Source organism: Marmota flaviventris, chromosome 6 (genome assembly GCF_047511675.1).
Source record: "Marmota flaviventris isolate mMarFla1 chromosome 6, mMarFla1.hap1, whole genome shotgun sequence".
Classification (NCBI taxonomy): Eukaryota; Metazoa; Chordata; class Mammalia; order Rodentia; family Sciuridae; genus Marmota; species Marmota flaviventris.
The window spans coordinates 114,814,201-114,829,405 of NC_092503.1; the positions used below are offsets into that span (position 1 = coordinate 114,814,201).

At 38.4% G+C, this 15,205-nt stretch overlaps 1 protein-coding gene across 1 annotated transcript in view; it reads right to left on the minus strand.

Moving 5' to 3' along the window:
- The window catches only part of Dnah8 (dynein axonemal heavy chain 8), a 276,612-nt gene that overhangs the window by 137,984 nt on the left and 123,423 nt on the right, over positions 1 to 15,205 (minus strand). The window contains exons 41-48 of the mRNA XM_027943662.2: positions 10,747 to 10,934; positions 7,429 to 7,515; positions 7,221 to 7,328; positions 6,200 to 6,334; positions 4,772 to 4,933; positions 2,627 to 2,873; positions 2,258 to 2,499; positions 2,032 to 2,172 (exon numbers count right to left, since the gene is read on the minus strand). Coding sequence (XP_027799463.2) covers positions 2,032 to 2,172; positions 2,258 to 2,499; positions 2,627 to 2,873; positions 4,772 to 4,933; positions 6,200 to 6,334; positions 7,221 to 7,328; positions 7,429 to 7,515; positions 10,747 to 10,934 — 1,310 coding nt within the window. The remainder of the gene's footprint in view (positions 1 to 2,031; positions 2,173 to 2,257; positions 2,500 to 2,626; positions 2,874 to 4,771; positions 4,934 to 6,199; positions 6,335 to 7,220; positions 7,329 to 7,428; positions 7,516 to 10,746; positions 10,935 to 15,205) is intronic.

Here is a 15,205-nt window from a genome sequence, read left to right on the forward strand (position 1 = left end):
CTGGGTGGTCTATCAGGAAGAACGCTGGCCTGGGAATCTGGAAGCGTGGTTTGTAATCCCAGTTCATGTCACCCTTGAGCCTCAGTTTCCTAATCTGAAATGCGAAAGGCACAGTCTAAATGTTTTCTAAGGTAGCCTTCTGGTTCTAAAGTTTGATTATCCAAACTTTTCCAGATGGAAGATTTTATTTCTTTTTAACATTATGCAAGACTTAGCAAACTGTGCTCTCTGGGGGAGGTGGGGCAGCAGCCACTTGTTTGTTAAATAAAGTTTTATTGGAACAGTCACACAGGTCATTCATACCATCTCTAGTTCCTTTTGTGCTACAACAGCAAAGTTGAATGGTCGAGACAAAGAGTTATACAAACCCTAAAGTATTATTATCTGGCCCTTAAAAAATTATTTCAAGGTAAAAATTTATCCTATATAAACATCTAAAAGTGGTCACTAAATAATTCATTGATTTGGGTCTTATGTATTATTTCTAATGTACCCAGCCTCACTGATTGATATCCCTTACCTGGAAAACCAAATCATGAGTAACGATTTAGCATGAGTAATTATCACCAATAGACTGGAACTAGAAAAGCCCTTAAAAAAATCTATGGTTAGTTCTGTTTTTCTTCAAAGACTAGTTAGAAAAACAAAGTATGGAAAGAAGAATACCAATACATTTTTGTTGAAAGGTTTTCTGAGCTACACTAAATTTGCAAAGCCCATGTTGCTAAGTTTTTCTGAGAGCCACAAACTCCTCTTTGTACTTTTCTGTCAAACTGCTAGCTTGATTCATTTATCATATTGACTCTCATCATTGGACACACTTTCTGGAACAAGTTAGTAAACCTGACAGTGAAGGAGATGATTCATCCCTCTTTCCCTGCTGACATCCCTCTGAGCAATGAAAGCAGTAGAGATGTCAGTGATCATTTGTAAGATCTTTAGTAGGAATCAAACTTCTCAGAGCCTTCAACAGTGCATACCATAAAAAGATTTCTATGGCATTTGCCAGTAAATGGATGGAACTGGAGGATATCAGGCTAAGTGAAATAAGCTGATTTGCCCCCCCCCCCCAAAAAAAACGAAAGGCCAAATGTTCTCTCTGATATGCAGATGCTGTCTTTCAATAGGTGGTGGTGATAGGGGTCACTGTATTGGAATCAACCTAGTGTCCTTCAACAGATGAATGGATAAAGAAAATGTGGTACATATACATATACACAATTTAATATTACTCAGCCATAAAGAAGAATGAAATTATGGCACTTGCCAGTAAATGGATGGAACTAGAAACTATCATGTGAAGTGAAATAAGTAAATCCCCCAAAACCAAAGGCCAAATGTTTTCTCTGATATGTGAATGCTGACTCACAACAGGCAGGGGAAGGGAGGAGGGGAGGTTCTCCAGATTGGAAAGCGGGGAAAGGGGAATGAGACTGGGAAAGACAGTAGAATGAATCAGACATAACTTTCCTATGTTCATATATGAATAAACAACCAGTGTAACTCCACATCATGTACAACCACAAAATGGGAAGTTATACTCCATGTATATATGATATGTCAAAATACATTCTACTGCCATGTATAACTAACAAAAGCAAATTTAAAAAAATTTTAAAGAGTTCTATGGACGGGCTGGGGTTGTAGCTCAGCGGCAGAATGCTTGCCTAGCACATGCGAGGCCTTGAGTTCGATCCTCAGCACCACATAAAAATAAATAAATTAAATAAAGGTATTGTGTCCAACTATACCTAAAAAATAAATATTAAAAAAAAAAGACTTCTGGGCTGGGGTTGTGGCTCAGCGGTACAGCACTTGCCTAGCATGTGCAAAGCCCTGGGTTCAAGCCTCAGCACCACATAAAAATAAATAAAATAAAGGTATTGTGTCCAACTACAACTAAAAAATATTTTTTAAAAAAAGATTTCTATGGACTGCATGAATTTTCTATTTAGATCGCTATTAACTGCCCCTGAGTGAAAATGAAATCTCAAAAGTAGAAAATGTAAAACAACAACAACAAACCCTTACTTGTGTAATATAGTTGCACTCTAAGAGCTGCATTTTGGGACTGAGGCTTAGTTTCATATATGTATATGCATCTTCAAACACTTTGTCATACAGAGTCAGGAACACGGTAGATTCCTGAGTAGTCCGCTTCTTCAGCCAGGCCTGCAGCAGAGGAGCAGAATCTGTTTATGAGGAAAGTGCAAAATGGCCAGGCATTGGGCAGGCCTCACCCATCTCCCATCCCCACCTGCAGTATTGGCCTCCAGGTGAGAGCAGAGCTGCTGATATAGACCATGCCCATCCTAGAAACCGTGGCTGGAGAGGCATTCTCAATGTTGTGGACTTCAAACAGAAGCTTACAACTCGGGGCCATGGGAATGCGATCCCCATTAGCCAACGTGAGTGTTTTATTATCGTCCAACACAGAATTTAAATTCTCAATCCAAATGGCATCCACCGGGCCATCTAAAATGAGGAAAATGTTTTCACCTGCAAACAATTAAAGTGGAAAAATCACATTTTCTCTACAGATAATGAAAATAGAAGTTTAAAACAAATATTGTATTATTTATAAACTGGCAAGTTAAAATGATCACAGAGGCGGGCTCCTGTGCACCTTTCTTAGCTTTCAGCGTTTTTCTCCAGAGAGTAGAAAAAATCCCATCTGTCCAGTCATTGGTGGCGGTATCCAGCCTGCCAAACATCTGAGGTGCAGTTATAGCTTTTGGATTCATTCGCATTTCTCTATGAGGCCTTCCACATTCTGTTAATGCCTTCATCAGAATTGTTATAACCGTTGTCTTCCCGGAACCACTGGGCCCAAGAGTCATCAAGCCATGCCGAACCAGAGAGGTCTCATATAACTACACAATTAAAACAATAAATTGGGAAAAAATGTAATTTATGAGTCTTCCGCTGACATGCATAGTAGCTAGTTGAAATGTGAAAAGCTTTAAATGAGTTTTCATTCAAGTAACTAGTTCAGTATTTAAAAAATGTCAAAACTGTTGAGTTGCTAGATAGAGACAGCGAATTGGCACCACATGATAAAACAACATAAGTGCTAAAGTAATGACGACGTGGGACTTGAATTACATTCTGGAATAACCATCAACCTGGGGTCTACTTTTTGCTTCTCAAACTATTCCTTGTGATTCTGGTTTGCGGATTGAGAACCAGCAGTTTTTCCACATGCAAAATTTTCTCTGTGTGCAATGTGATGATATCGCCCCTTAGTGGTAGAAAGCCGCAACTCCACGCACCACAGTGAAGATCCAGGATTCATGGCGGGCCTTGGGGCTCTCAGAAGCACATCTTGAATAGGATTCCTGAGCAAAGGCTTCCCCGCCCCTCCCCAGGAGTGTTCCCAGGAGAAATGGAGAAGGAGGAGGAAAAAGCAAGACAGGAATGGGGAGAAGTGAGGCCAGGTGTGATTGAGGACACCTGCAGAGGAGAGACTTAAGCATGATTCTGCTGGGGAGTTTCTGATGTGAGCTACACCTCAGGGACTGAGGATCCACCTGGAAGAGGGGAGCTTGACTTTCCTTCTCCATCACCTATCAGTCCTTATTTAAGGAGAGGCTGACTCGGGGACAGGGATTAAACTCTCAGGTACTGTCAACCTGTTGTGCCTACCCACAAAGTGGCTCCAGTCCTCTCTTGCATTACAAGTAAAGGCACATAGAAGCCAGGAAGGCAGCATGTGGAAAGGGCAAACAGGATTCAAGGAGACATATACTAAGAGCATATCAGCAGACATCCTGCCTGTGGTTCTCTTAATAACAATAAGAAGTCAAAGATCTCACAACCCATCCGAGGTAGAATCTGAGCTGTCCTAGCATTTTGGATAGAAATGTATTACTATTATAACCCATCCTTTAAAAGCAACTGAAGCACTGGCTATACCACCATGTCCAAGAATAATGTTACTGACACCCACCAAGATTCTAGAGTCACTCATTGAGATGACTAGGATTTTAGTATTATACAGTATGGATATCATATGCAAAATAATGTTGTGCCAAGAAGAAAAAAAAATTCTAATGGCTTCCAATACATGGATAATGAAAAATAATTAAATGTTTCTCCATATATTTCCATGTGAGATCTGGATATGTCCCATATATTTGCATGAGCCATAATTTGGTAGAGAATAGTGAGCTAAAGTAAGAATTGTTATTTCTTTCCAAATTCAATTTATAATACAATTTCTGCTCCTTCATTTTCCAAAAGCCCTGGGAAACACCCCTCAAAGCAAGCTCGTAGAGATTTGAGCCTGTGTCTCTGCTACGGGTTCTTGAGTCCATAGGTGGAGGTTAGGGAGCTGTCACAGGATGAAGTAGGTGGAGAGAAAGATGCCAATGGGTTCAAGTTTTTATGTAGGTAAAGGACACAGCACACCACACAGGAAAAAAAAAAAAAGCAGTGAGGGAGCCCAGATTTCTAAGGCACTGGGCCCCTGGACGCCGAAGCTCACATTCCAACTGTTTTGGGGATTCTGGTTACCGTCCATACTTTTCACCAGGTGAAGTAACAACCAGAGTAAATTACTGCTTGTTTTCTGTGAGGCAGGGTAAACCCATACTTTCTCTCTAGGACAAATTCATACCGTGAGGACTCTCCCTGCAATGATGTATGTATGTAGCATTCTAATTGTTTCAACACTTCCATCAAATAAGATGCAAATCATGTTGTAGTCACATGGTGACCTCTAGCAGTACACACTTACTGTTGCACTGATAACAGACTAAAATGCCCTTACCTGTACAAGTTTGAGGTTCCAGGGTGGGTGGTTAATTAAACCTTCTAGATGAACCTGGTTGGCTACAGCAGCCTGCAGTTCTGCATAAGTATTACTGTCCAGTTGTAACCCCGGAAACAAGTCATTGATTAAGCTGAGGAACAAGGGTTCATCTTCATCAACCTAAGGGTGCACAGGTTAAAATAACCTTAGTCAACAAACACCTATCAACAAGCAGAGATGTGCACTGCACACACCATTTCATGCTCAGAGAACCGTTTGGTACTCTCCTAATCAGATTTGCATTCTCTGCCACTTTTTTCTAAACATCACCACTGAATTCACACTGTGCCTAAAGTTCCTTGGCATCTGATAGCTACAATCCAGCCTCAATCTACTGCTCAAGGTCTGACTTCGTTACTTCATATGAATATTCTGCTTCTCAGACTGTGTTCACATTAACCCTAAAAACATGTGACTTGGGGCTGGGGTTGTGGCTCAGTGGTAGAGTTCTTACCTAGCATGCACAAGGCACGGGGTTCAATCCTCAGCACCACATAAATGTAAAATAAAGATATCGTATCCACCTAAAGCTTAAGAATGAATATTTTTTAAAAAACATGTGACTTATGTTCCAATGCCATGAGAACACAATATCAATATTTCATTTAAATCAGGACACTCTCTGTGATTTCATCCAGTATTGACTAGAAAGCCCCATTAGAGCAGCGTTCTTTCTGCCTGAGAAGAAGTTTTTAATACACAGATTGCCCAACCTATGACCCCTACTGATTTTTAATCCCTTCTTCTCTGGAACTTCTGTGATGCTTTCTCCAATGTTTGTCTAGAAGTTGCAAGAATACCATTATCAGAGAGGCAGTGAGGTGCCCTGGAAGGAGCCGATGATTTGGCTTCCCAAAATCATGGATTTTTGTTTTGGCTCCTTGGCTCACTAGGAATACAGGTGAGTCCTCTCCCTCCCGGAGTCTCTGTTCCCCCATAAGTCGAATGACGATAAGCAAATCAGCTGCCCATATCAGAGAGTTGCCACGAGGCTCAAATAAGGCAGTCCACCTCAACAGACTTGCAATAGTAATGAACTATACAGATATTAGAGAGGAGCTTATTGGAAACAAGCTATTCATGGACAAAGGACAAAGTTCTCAGAGTTTCCTGTGAATCTAGATTTTTGTGTTTAGAATTTGTGTTACACTGTAATAGTGGAGAAGTGGAATGAAAATCTGGATCTGGAGCCCACAGTGGACCTGCTTCACTGCCCCCAACAGAGGAGAAGGCACTTGCAGTCCTTTCTGTCATGCAGGGTGATGGAGTCCTTTACCTTCTTCCGGAAGCATGCTCATTAACTCTCTAATTATTAGTGTCCACAGCTCAATATGAGCCAACCCCTACTACCAATGGAAGGGAAGTAAATTCAGAGAAGAAAGATACCAATTTAGAGAGGTTCATATCCCTTAGTCCTCTCATGACTGTGCTTAATTCACTATCTTCTGGTCTGGCTCTTTTCTGAGCTCCAAGCGTTCTCAACACAGATAGAATATTTCTCAGTCCAAAGTCATAATGGACCTAGGGTGGAAAAAGAGGTGGGAGGAGATTATTTACTTGAAACACTCTAAATGTTAAGTTCACTCTCTACAAATAGGTAGACAATCTGCTGTCATTTTGGAGGATCTGAATTGCAAGTATGAGGAGCTAAATTCTTGTCCTTTTCCTTTGACTGAGAAACGATCATTCCTATTGGAAAATCCAGGGTAGGATACAGGGTTCACACCCTAAATATCTTTTGAGAATGACACAGTCTGAGTGACACACAGATATTAAATGCACCACCAACAAGTTACATATTCCATGATACCATTTGCATAGCATTCCTGATATAAAATTATAGATGGAGAAAAGATTAATGGCTGCAGTGGGTTAGGGATTTGGGAGAGAGAGTGGTGTGGTTCTTCTTCAGTGGGAGCATCTGTCACCTGATGGATCCATTCTGTATGTTAACTGTAATGGTTGTTACACAATCTTTGCTTGTGACATAGTTCCATTACAACTACACACACACAGAGACACACACTCACGAGTGCATGCATAAAGGGTGAAACCTTAATACACTCTGTGGATTGTACAGGGTCAATTTTCTAGTTTCATTATTGTACTGTCTTTATGAGATGTCAACATTGGGAGAAACTGGGTAAAAGGTGCACACCTTCTTACAGTTTCCTGTCAATCTACAATTTTTTCCAAATAAAGGATTTTAAAAATATACAAAATCAGTAGGTCAAATTACTTATAAGTATGCCAAATTAATCATAAATACACTCTAGAAAAGAGTCAATGGAGTTGGGGGTTTTTTGTTGTTGTTTTTTAGTTCACTGATTATCATTTATCAAGGTAAAATTGCAAAGTGGAAAACCAAATTCTATACTATAGGAGAAAAAGAGATGGATAAAGTTACCTGTTTAGTAAGTTGCTCTTCACAGAGTTTGTAAAGAACGTAAAACTTTTGAGCCAGGATAACATTTTCAAGAAAACCACAGCTTGCAAGTTTTACTCGCATAATGATCTGAAAATTAATATGAGATTTTTTTTCAGCAACTTTAAGGGGAAAGAATGGCTTTTTAAAAACCACAAATTATGTTCCACTTATAAGTCCTGGTGCATACCTGTCTATCAGGAACCATCATAGCAACAGTTCTAAACTGGATTTTCAAATTTTCTGGCAGTTCCTGGCGCCCAGCATATCCAGGGTTCTAAGAGTTAGAATATATTTAATTTTTAATTAATGCTACAATCTTCATTGTTGATTCTTGAATGTAAATACATCTCCTCGTCTTGGTTCAGATTCAAGTACAAATACATTCAGATTTTTAAAAAGTTTTTAGTTGTGGATGGACACAATACATTTATTTTATTTATTATTTTTATGTGGTGCTGAGGATGGAACCCAGGACCTCACATATGCTAAGCAAGCGATCTACCACTGAGTCACAACCCCAGCCCACATTCAGTTTCTTAATACAAAGACATTTCTTACTCTTCAGATTCTACAGTGGTATTCGAAAACGTTAGATTCATAAAATGTCCTTCCCTTTCCCAAAATACATTTTACACCATTTGTATTTAAAAATGTACATACCACTCCATATATACATGGAGATAGATATATATACACGTTTTCATTATATTATTAAAGTAATGCAAAATTTTGTGTAGCAAAAATTAAGCATCTATGTGCCTATGCATTTAAAAACAAAAAAGAAAAGAATAGAAAACTGACAAATTGAATAATGATGGTCCAATGTACATTATTGAAAGAGGAGAAAACTTTAGGAAGGTCATTTTTATTTCATCTGTTCAATATTCTCTGCAGTCATAGTTAGTTATCGGGCTAACAAAGTACCATTTTAAAAAAACAGGGGGGGGGGATGAAAGGAAATAAAGAAGGGAATGATGAGAAAAGGCTACAAAGGACAAAAGTGGAGGTGGGAAGGAAACAAAGTCTCCTCATAAGTAACAACAGATAGAAGATAGGACAGCCCCAAAAGTCCCCAAGGAAAGGTTGGTGGTTCAAAGACAAGCAAAGCAAATAACAAGAGTCCATTAAGAAACCTTTGGTCCCTGGCCGGGTGTGGTGGTGCACGCCTGTCATCCCAGCAGCTCTGGAGGGTGAAGCAAGAGGACTGCAAGTTCAAGGCCAGCCTCAGCAACTTAGCGAGGCCCTAAGCAACTTAGTGAGACACTGTCTCAAAATTTTAAAATAAAATAAAAATTAAAAGGCCTGGGGACAGAACTCAGTGACAAAGCACCCCTGAGTTCAGTCCCTAGTGCCAAAAGAAAAGAAAAGAAACAGCCCCTGAACATGTACAGGGTTCTGTCAGGAGGCCAGGTATCTTGCTAAGTGCTAGAAATTGAGATTTCTAGTTGTTCTGCATAGACCCTCCCCTTCCTTAACCACACTTCTCCACCCAGATTGAAAACAACACTGTCCCACCTGCCTCATGGCTGGGCTGGGGTGATGAGATTCTACGTAGTGAGAGGAAAAGGGACACACTGTGAAAGACCCTCCATGACTAAGGGGGCCAATTTAATCACTTGGCTACAACAAAACAGAGATGCTTGGGCAGTGTCTTGGGTCATAAAGTGACCTTGAAGATGGAAACCATGACCAAGTATGAACATAGACCTTAAGATCTTATCTATTAAGCGGCTATTTTTTCATGTCTCAGTTATTCATAGCTTAATGCAATATCCAAATAATATTTCTAATATTCTTAACCCAGGAGAATGTTAAGTTTCTTTTAAATTTTTCTATGCTCTAGTTTCACACTGAGTAAATTTCTTCATCCCATTCCTGAGTTATAACTAATCTCTGGATTGTTCTTATTTCCTCCTAACTGCTTTCCTGCATGTTTGCTAACAACAAAATTTATCAGAAACTTTTCTGCTGCTGTTTCCTATATTTATCTTTGTCTACTGAGACATAGAAAACAGAATACTTTGTGTCATCTTGCAAAACTTAGAGATTTAATTTAGTATCTAAAAACATTAAAACGGATTCAACGTTAACTTCATTTCCCTGATTCACAGAAACTCTTGTTCATTCATGTCTTTGGTTTTCCATCTTTATAATGCTGAATCCCGAAATTCTGCCCTCAATCACATGGTAATTGGATTTGTTACAATTGCTTTGATATAGGATCTTGTTAAGTTATTTTGAAAATTTTAAGTCATTTCCTCCTATTAAGTATCAGGAAAAAACAAAGTGTAGAAATTATAAGCAGTCAAGTTCTAATGTCAGAGATATAATACTCTTACTGGCTGTGTAACTCGAGCAGTATTTTCAGCTTCTCTGAGCCTCAAGTTCCTTGACTATGAAATATCAACCCCAGAGAGCTATCAGAGTCATAGGATGAAATAACGTGCATGCATAGTCTTCAATATCACTAACCAAATATATCACATTCTTTTCCCTTGCAATTGCATTGTAGGGCTGTCCAGCCCTGTCACCTTGAAGTTAGGTGTGGTCCTGTGAATTGCTTTAGCCAATGAGTCTTGTGACTTTGTGTTATTTGTGGACAGAAACGCTGAGCCAGAGCACAATTCCTCATGTTTTCTTTTATCTCTGCTGCACCAACCAGCAATGATTGAGCTAGTGAGTACCTTGTCAGCATGAGTACCAGAATAAAGACATTTAAAGCAGACCATGACTACCTGCTCCTACCCCAGCCAATTCATAATGGACATGTGGCATGAGGAAGAAATAAAGGTTTGTGGTTTTAAGCAATTATGATTTGGGGACTGTTTGTTACTGCAGCATGGCATGAGTTGTGCTGACTCAGTATACAAAACATTTAGCCCAGAACCTTACACATATTAAGTGCTTAACAAGCAGTAGCTATTGTTATTAACATGTTATACTATTTCATCTTCTATCTGGGCTATTTTTACTACTCAAAACAAATGTCAGGGCTGGGGATGTAATTCAGTGGCAGAGCCCTTGCCTGGCATGTGTGAAGGCCTGGTTAGATCTCCAGAACCATGGGGGAAAAACAAATAAAAATCATATAATAAAGAGTTCATGGGATGGGCTGGGGTTGTGGCTTAGCGGTAGAACACTTGCCTAGCACGGGTGAGGCCCTGGATTCGATCCTCAGCACCACATAAAAAATAAATAAATAAAGTAAAGGTATCATGTCTAACTATAACAAAAAAATTAAAATTTAAAATTAAAAAAAAAGATTTCATGGTGGCTGGGGTTGCCTAGCATGTGTGAGGCACTGGGTTTCAACCTTAGCGCCGCATATACATAAGTAAGTAAATAAATAAATAAAGGTATTGTGTCCATCTACAACTAAAACAAAACAAAAAAACAAAGCATTCATGACTCCTGGATAGTTACTTAACGACAAATACATAAATACTTTTACTTAACTCTGTAACAATTAGACTAATCAAATTGCATCTGAAGCCTGTGTTCTCACCATTGTTAAGAAGATTCCAAATTCTGGATTTAAATCAACACGATCACCATCAGAAAATATGAACTGTTTTTTCCTCTCTTTTCTCGCTGTCAAAACAATATAAATTTGTTGTGCCGCCACTGATAATACAGGCAATTCAATTCTGTTAAACTCATCAAAACAGCCCCAGGAACCCGACTGTGCAAGACCTGGCATGAAAAACAGTTAATTTGTAAAGTTTTACTCCACCATCCACCTTCGTGATAGCAATCATTTCTCCAAGGTGCTTCCAAACATATATGCAAACACACTTATGTAAAATTTCATATCTGCCTCTTTACAAAGACATATTGAATTCCAGTGATAAGGAGATCCTTAATTATTTGTATGTCATCACCAAAACAATGAAAATAGCACACTGTCAAAATCAAAGTATGAACACATCATTCAGGGACGCTGGAGGTGGGTATAGTTTGGCCCAGTCCTGAAGTGAGATGACAATGGAAGGAGCCATAGTGTTTGGGGGAAATGACAAAATAAGGGATGCCCCACCTGGGTCAGAGCTCTCTGTTCTTTTTTTATTGCAGTGAGATAGAAATGTAAGGATGCAGGATGAGAAAGAGGAAGACCAAAGGGATTTTAATTTATTTCTCACAAAACCCAGCACAAAGGCAGACCTGGCTATCATGAACATTGGCCCCCCTCTCTCTGTAAGGATGGAAACCATCATTACCTTCAGCTATGTGAAAGGCTTTTATGACTTTTATTATTGCCCACCCCCAGTCTTTCTTTTCTCTCCCTTGGTAATATCCATTGCATGAATGATAGAATTTATCTATCTATCCCTGTGATCCTTCAGTTCTTCCATTAAACTTTTCATCTCTTTCTGCCTTTACAGTATATTCTCTTGGCTGGGTATTCTGCTAATATGCATGTTCAATTTCCAAGAATTCCAATTATTGTCTCATATCAATTTGTTTTTCTTTCATTGGTGGAACATGATCAATTCCTGAATCTCTCTGAAGCTATGAATTTTACTGACTGTTGAGTTCTCTTTTGTTTCCAGTAGGTCTCTTCACTGGTTGGGGGAGCCTTCCTAAATTCTTCAAATATTTCATAAGACTGTCATCTCTGTATAATGGTTTTTCAGTGTTTTTTTACTCATCTCAAAGGCAAATCTCTGTTTGCAGAGTGCATGCCTGTCATTGGTGCTTTAAAGAAAGGGGAGGAAGAGGCAGGAGAGCTTCCCCCTTAGACTTGGGGCTTGTCATCTAACCCACTGTCCATTGGCCCTGCCTCTCTGGCCTGAGCCCCCATCTGAGGTGGACCTATCTGGCTCCTACTTCAGAAGGCTGTGTCACACCTTTTATATGAAAGAAAAACACTGGAGAAAAAGCCACTTCCTTTTCTTTTTCTCCGCCCTCGATATGATAATCCTGACCTTCCAGGGTTACCTTGTACTCTATTCTGCTTCTCTCAATCATCTTCCAACTCTCTTCTCTCTGATCAGAAAATGACTCTTGGGAATGTTTTTTTTCAACATGCCAACAATTTTGAGAAACAATATAAATAAAAACCATGTACCTATTCATCAAATCTTTCTTACTTCAGATATCATTCTAAAGAATAGGATATTAGAGAGTTCAAGTTCATGAATGTCCCCTTGCATCTACACACCCTCCTTCTTCAGAGGTAACTTTATCCTGAACTTTACATCAATGGTTCCTCTGGATGGTTTTAAAATATTGCTCTTTTGCTTGCATTTGTGGACACTACATAATTAGCTTGTCCAAAATTTATGTATGTCTATCTGTAAAGAATACTGTATATATCCTCCTGTGATTTGATTTGCTCAATATTGTTTTTCTGAGATTTACCTATGATGATACATGCAGATCTAATCCAGTGCCGTAGATCTTTGGAGGGCTATATTATACAGTGTTCTGTTGTATAAATATGCCAGTTTAAAAATTCATGCTATTCTCAAAGGGCATTGGGGTTAGTGCTAATGATTTGCAAAAACAATGCAGCAGTCTTGCATGTGAGGAGTGGAAATTCTAAGTCAAAGAAGATATGCCAAATGCTACCAAAGTCTTCTTGTGAGGCAGTTCTACCACATTGCACACCCAGAGCAGCACTGAGCAGCTACACATTCTAACCTATAGTGATTTTGCCATACTTCTCCATTTTTACCAATATGGTAGGAGGGAGAATGGCATCTCATTATTGTTTCATTTTGCTTTTTTTTAATGATTTAAGGAGAATCTTTTAAATATTGGATATTAATCTTTTGATAGTTATATATGCTAAAATATTCTTCTTCCAGTCTATAGTTTATGTTTTCTTCTCCTATTTATTTATTGAGTTTGTACCACTGGGTATTGAACCCAGGGGCATTTTACCACTGAGCTACATTCCCAGCCTGTTTACTTATTTATGGTGCTGGGAATCAAACCCAGGGCTTTATGCATGCTAAGCAAGTGCTATACCACTGAGCTCCATCCTCAGCTCTACAAGTCCTTTAAATTTTTTATTTTGAGATAGAGTTTCACTATATTGCAGAAGCTGACCTTGAACTTAATGATCCCCCTGCCTCAGCCTCCCAAGCCACTGGAATTACAGGCATGAGCCACCATACCAGCCGTCTTCTCCTTTTTAAGTGGAGAAATATCAAATAAAGACTAAAATATTGAGACAAGATCACCCTGATCATCCCATTTAAAGTAATGGCTGGATGAGTGAACTCCTGATATTTAACACATCATAGGGAAGTTCCAGCCTTTCTCCCCAACTACTGTTCCCTCTCCCCAACCCAAGAGGGATGGCTGCTAATCTGAACTTCGTGGAAAAATCATCATTTTTAAAACAACCTATGTGTGTGTGTGTGTGTGTATAGAATACACATAATAATAATATATTAATGTACAAGGATAATATGTAATATGAAATGATATAATAATATATGTATATATTATTTATTTTTTATTTTACCTATCTGGCATATTAAATAATTTTAATTTTAAATAAATTTGATCATATTCTGTGTGTTCTTATAAGACTTGCTTCCTTCACAACAAATTAGACTTATATATAATTATAAATACCACATGTTCTTATTCATTTGCAGAAGCTGAAAAAGAGAAGTAGAGAGGAGAATAGAGGAGATCAATAGAGGGCAGAAAGGAGAAGAGTGAGGGATGGGGAGAGGGCTGAGCATGAGCACCATAACAGTGCAGAGGGAGTAGTTCTGATGTCATATAGCACAATAGGGCAACTAGAGTCTCCAAGAGTTAATGACATATTTCAAAATAACTAGAGAAGAAAGATCCCAATGCATAGAAATGAAAGTATCTGAAGAAAGGAAGTGCTAACTACCCTGATTCCATCATTACACATTGTATACATGTATTGAATTAGAACAATGTATCCCATAAATAAATAAATATAAATATTACATGTCAATATTAAAAATAAAACTGATTTCAAAATAAATACTAGTGTGTGATATGTTCTCTATCAATGCATCTCATTGTAGTTACTCATTTGTGATGCTATGCAACATTGTTAAATAAAATTTAATATATAATTTTCCTTCCTTTGTATGTAATGTATAAATGACATGTTCACAATTTACATATCCAGGCTACCACAGGAGACACACAGAGTTGTCTCCACTTATTTGCTGTTACGCGTGATGCTGCCGTGAATATTCACACGTGCCATGGTACAAAGCACTGTTCATCTGAATATATACCAAGAGTTGGGTAGCTGAGAAACCATGATGTCAACATGTACATGCCTTTTAAACTGATGCTGACTGACTTCCCAAAAGATCTTACACTCCCAGCAGGGGTGAACAGTGTTTCTGTTGCCTTACATCTCTACCCGGGGTCAACAATGGTACAGTTAAGTTTTTGTTAGAATGTTAAGTTCAAAAGGGAATCACATCATGATATACATTACTTGGTTGCTATTCATTTGGTTTTCTTCATATGCAAAATGCCTTTCCTCATTTTCCTATTATATTTTCTCATTGATTTGTAGACTATATATATATATATATATATATATATATATATATATATATATATATATACACACACACACATATATAAGATACAACCCATTTTAGAAAGAAATATAAAATTTCTTTTCCTGTGAAAAATGCCTTTTCCAAATTTCTGGCATGGCTTTTCACTTTCATTGTGGTATTCGCTGATGAACAAAAGCTTTAAACTTAAATGAGGCAAGTAAAACATTGTCTCTATGGTTTGTGAGTTTTTTTTAAATTTCCATTCTGAAAACTATATAGTTTTACTTTCCACATATAAGCACTTATGCCCCCAAACTGATTTTTTTGTGTAAAGTGTGAGGCAGGGATCCAATCCCCTTGATAAGTATTACTCACCAATTATCCCAGAACAATTTATTATAAAGCCCAACTCTTCATCACTGATTTACACCACCATTTATCCATATG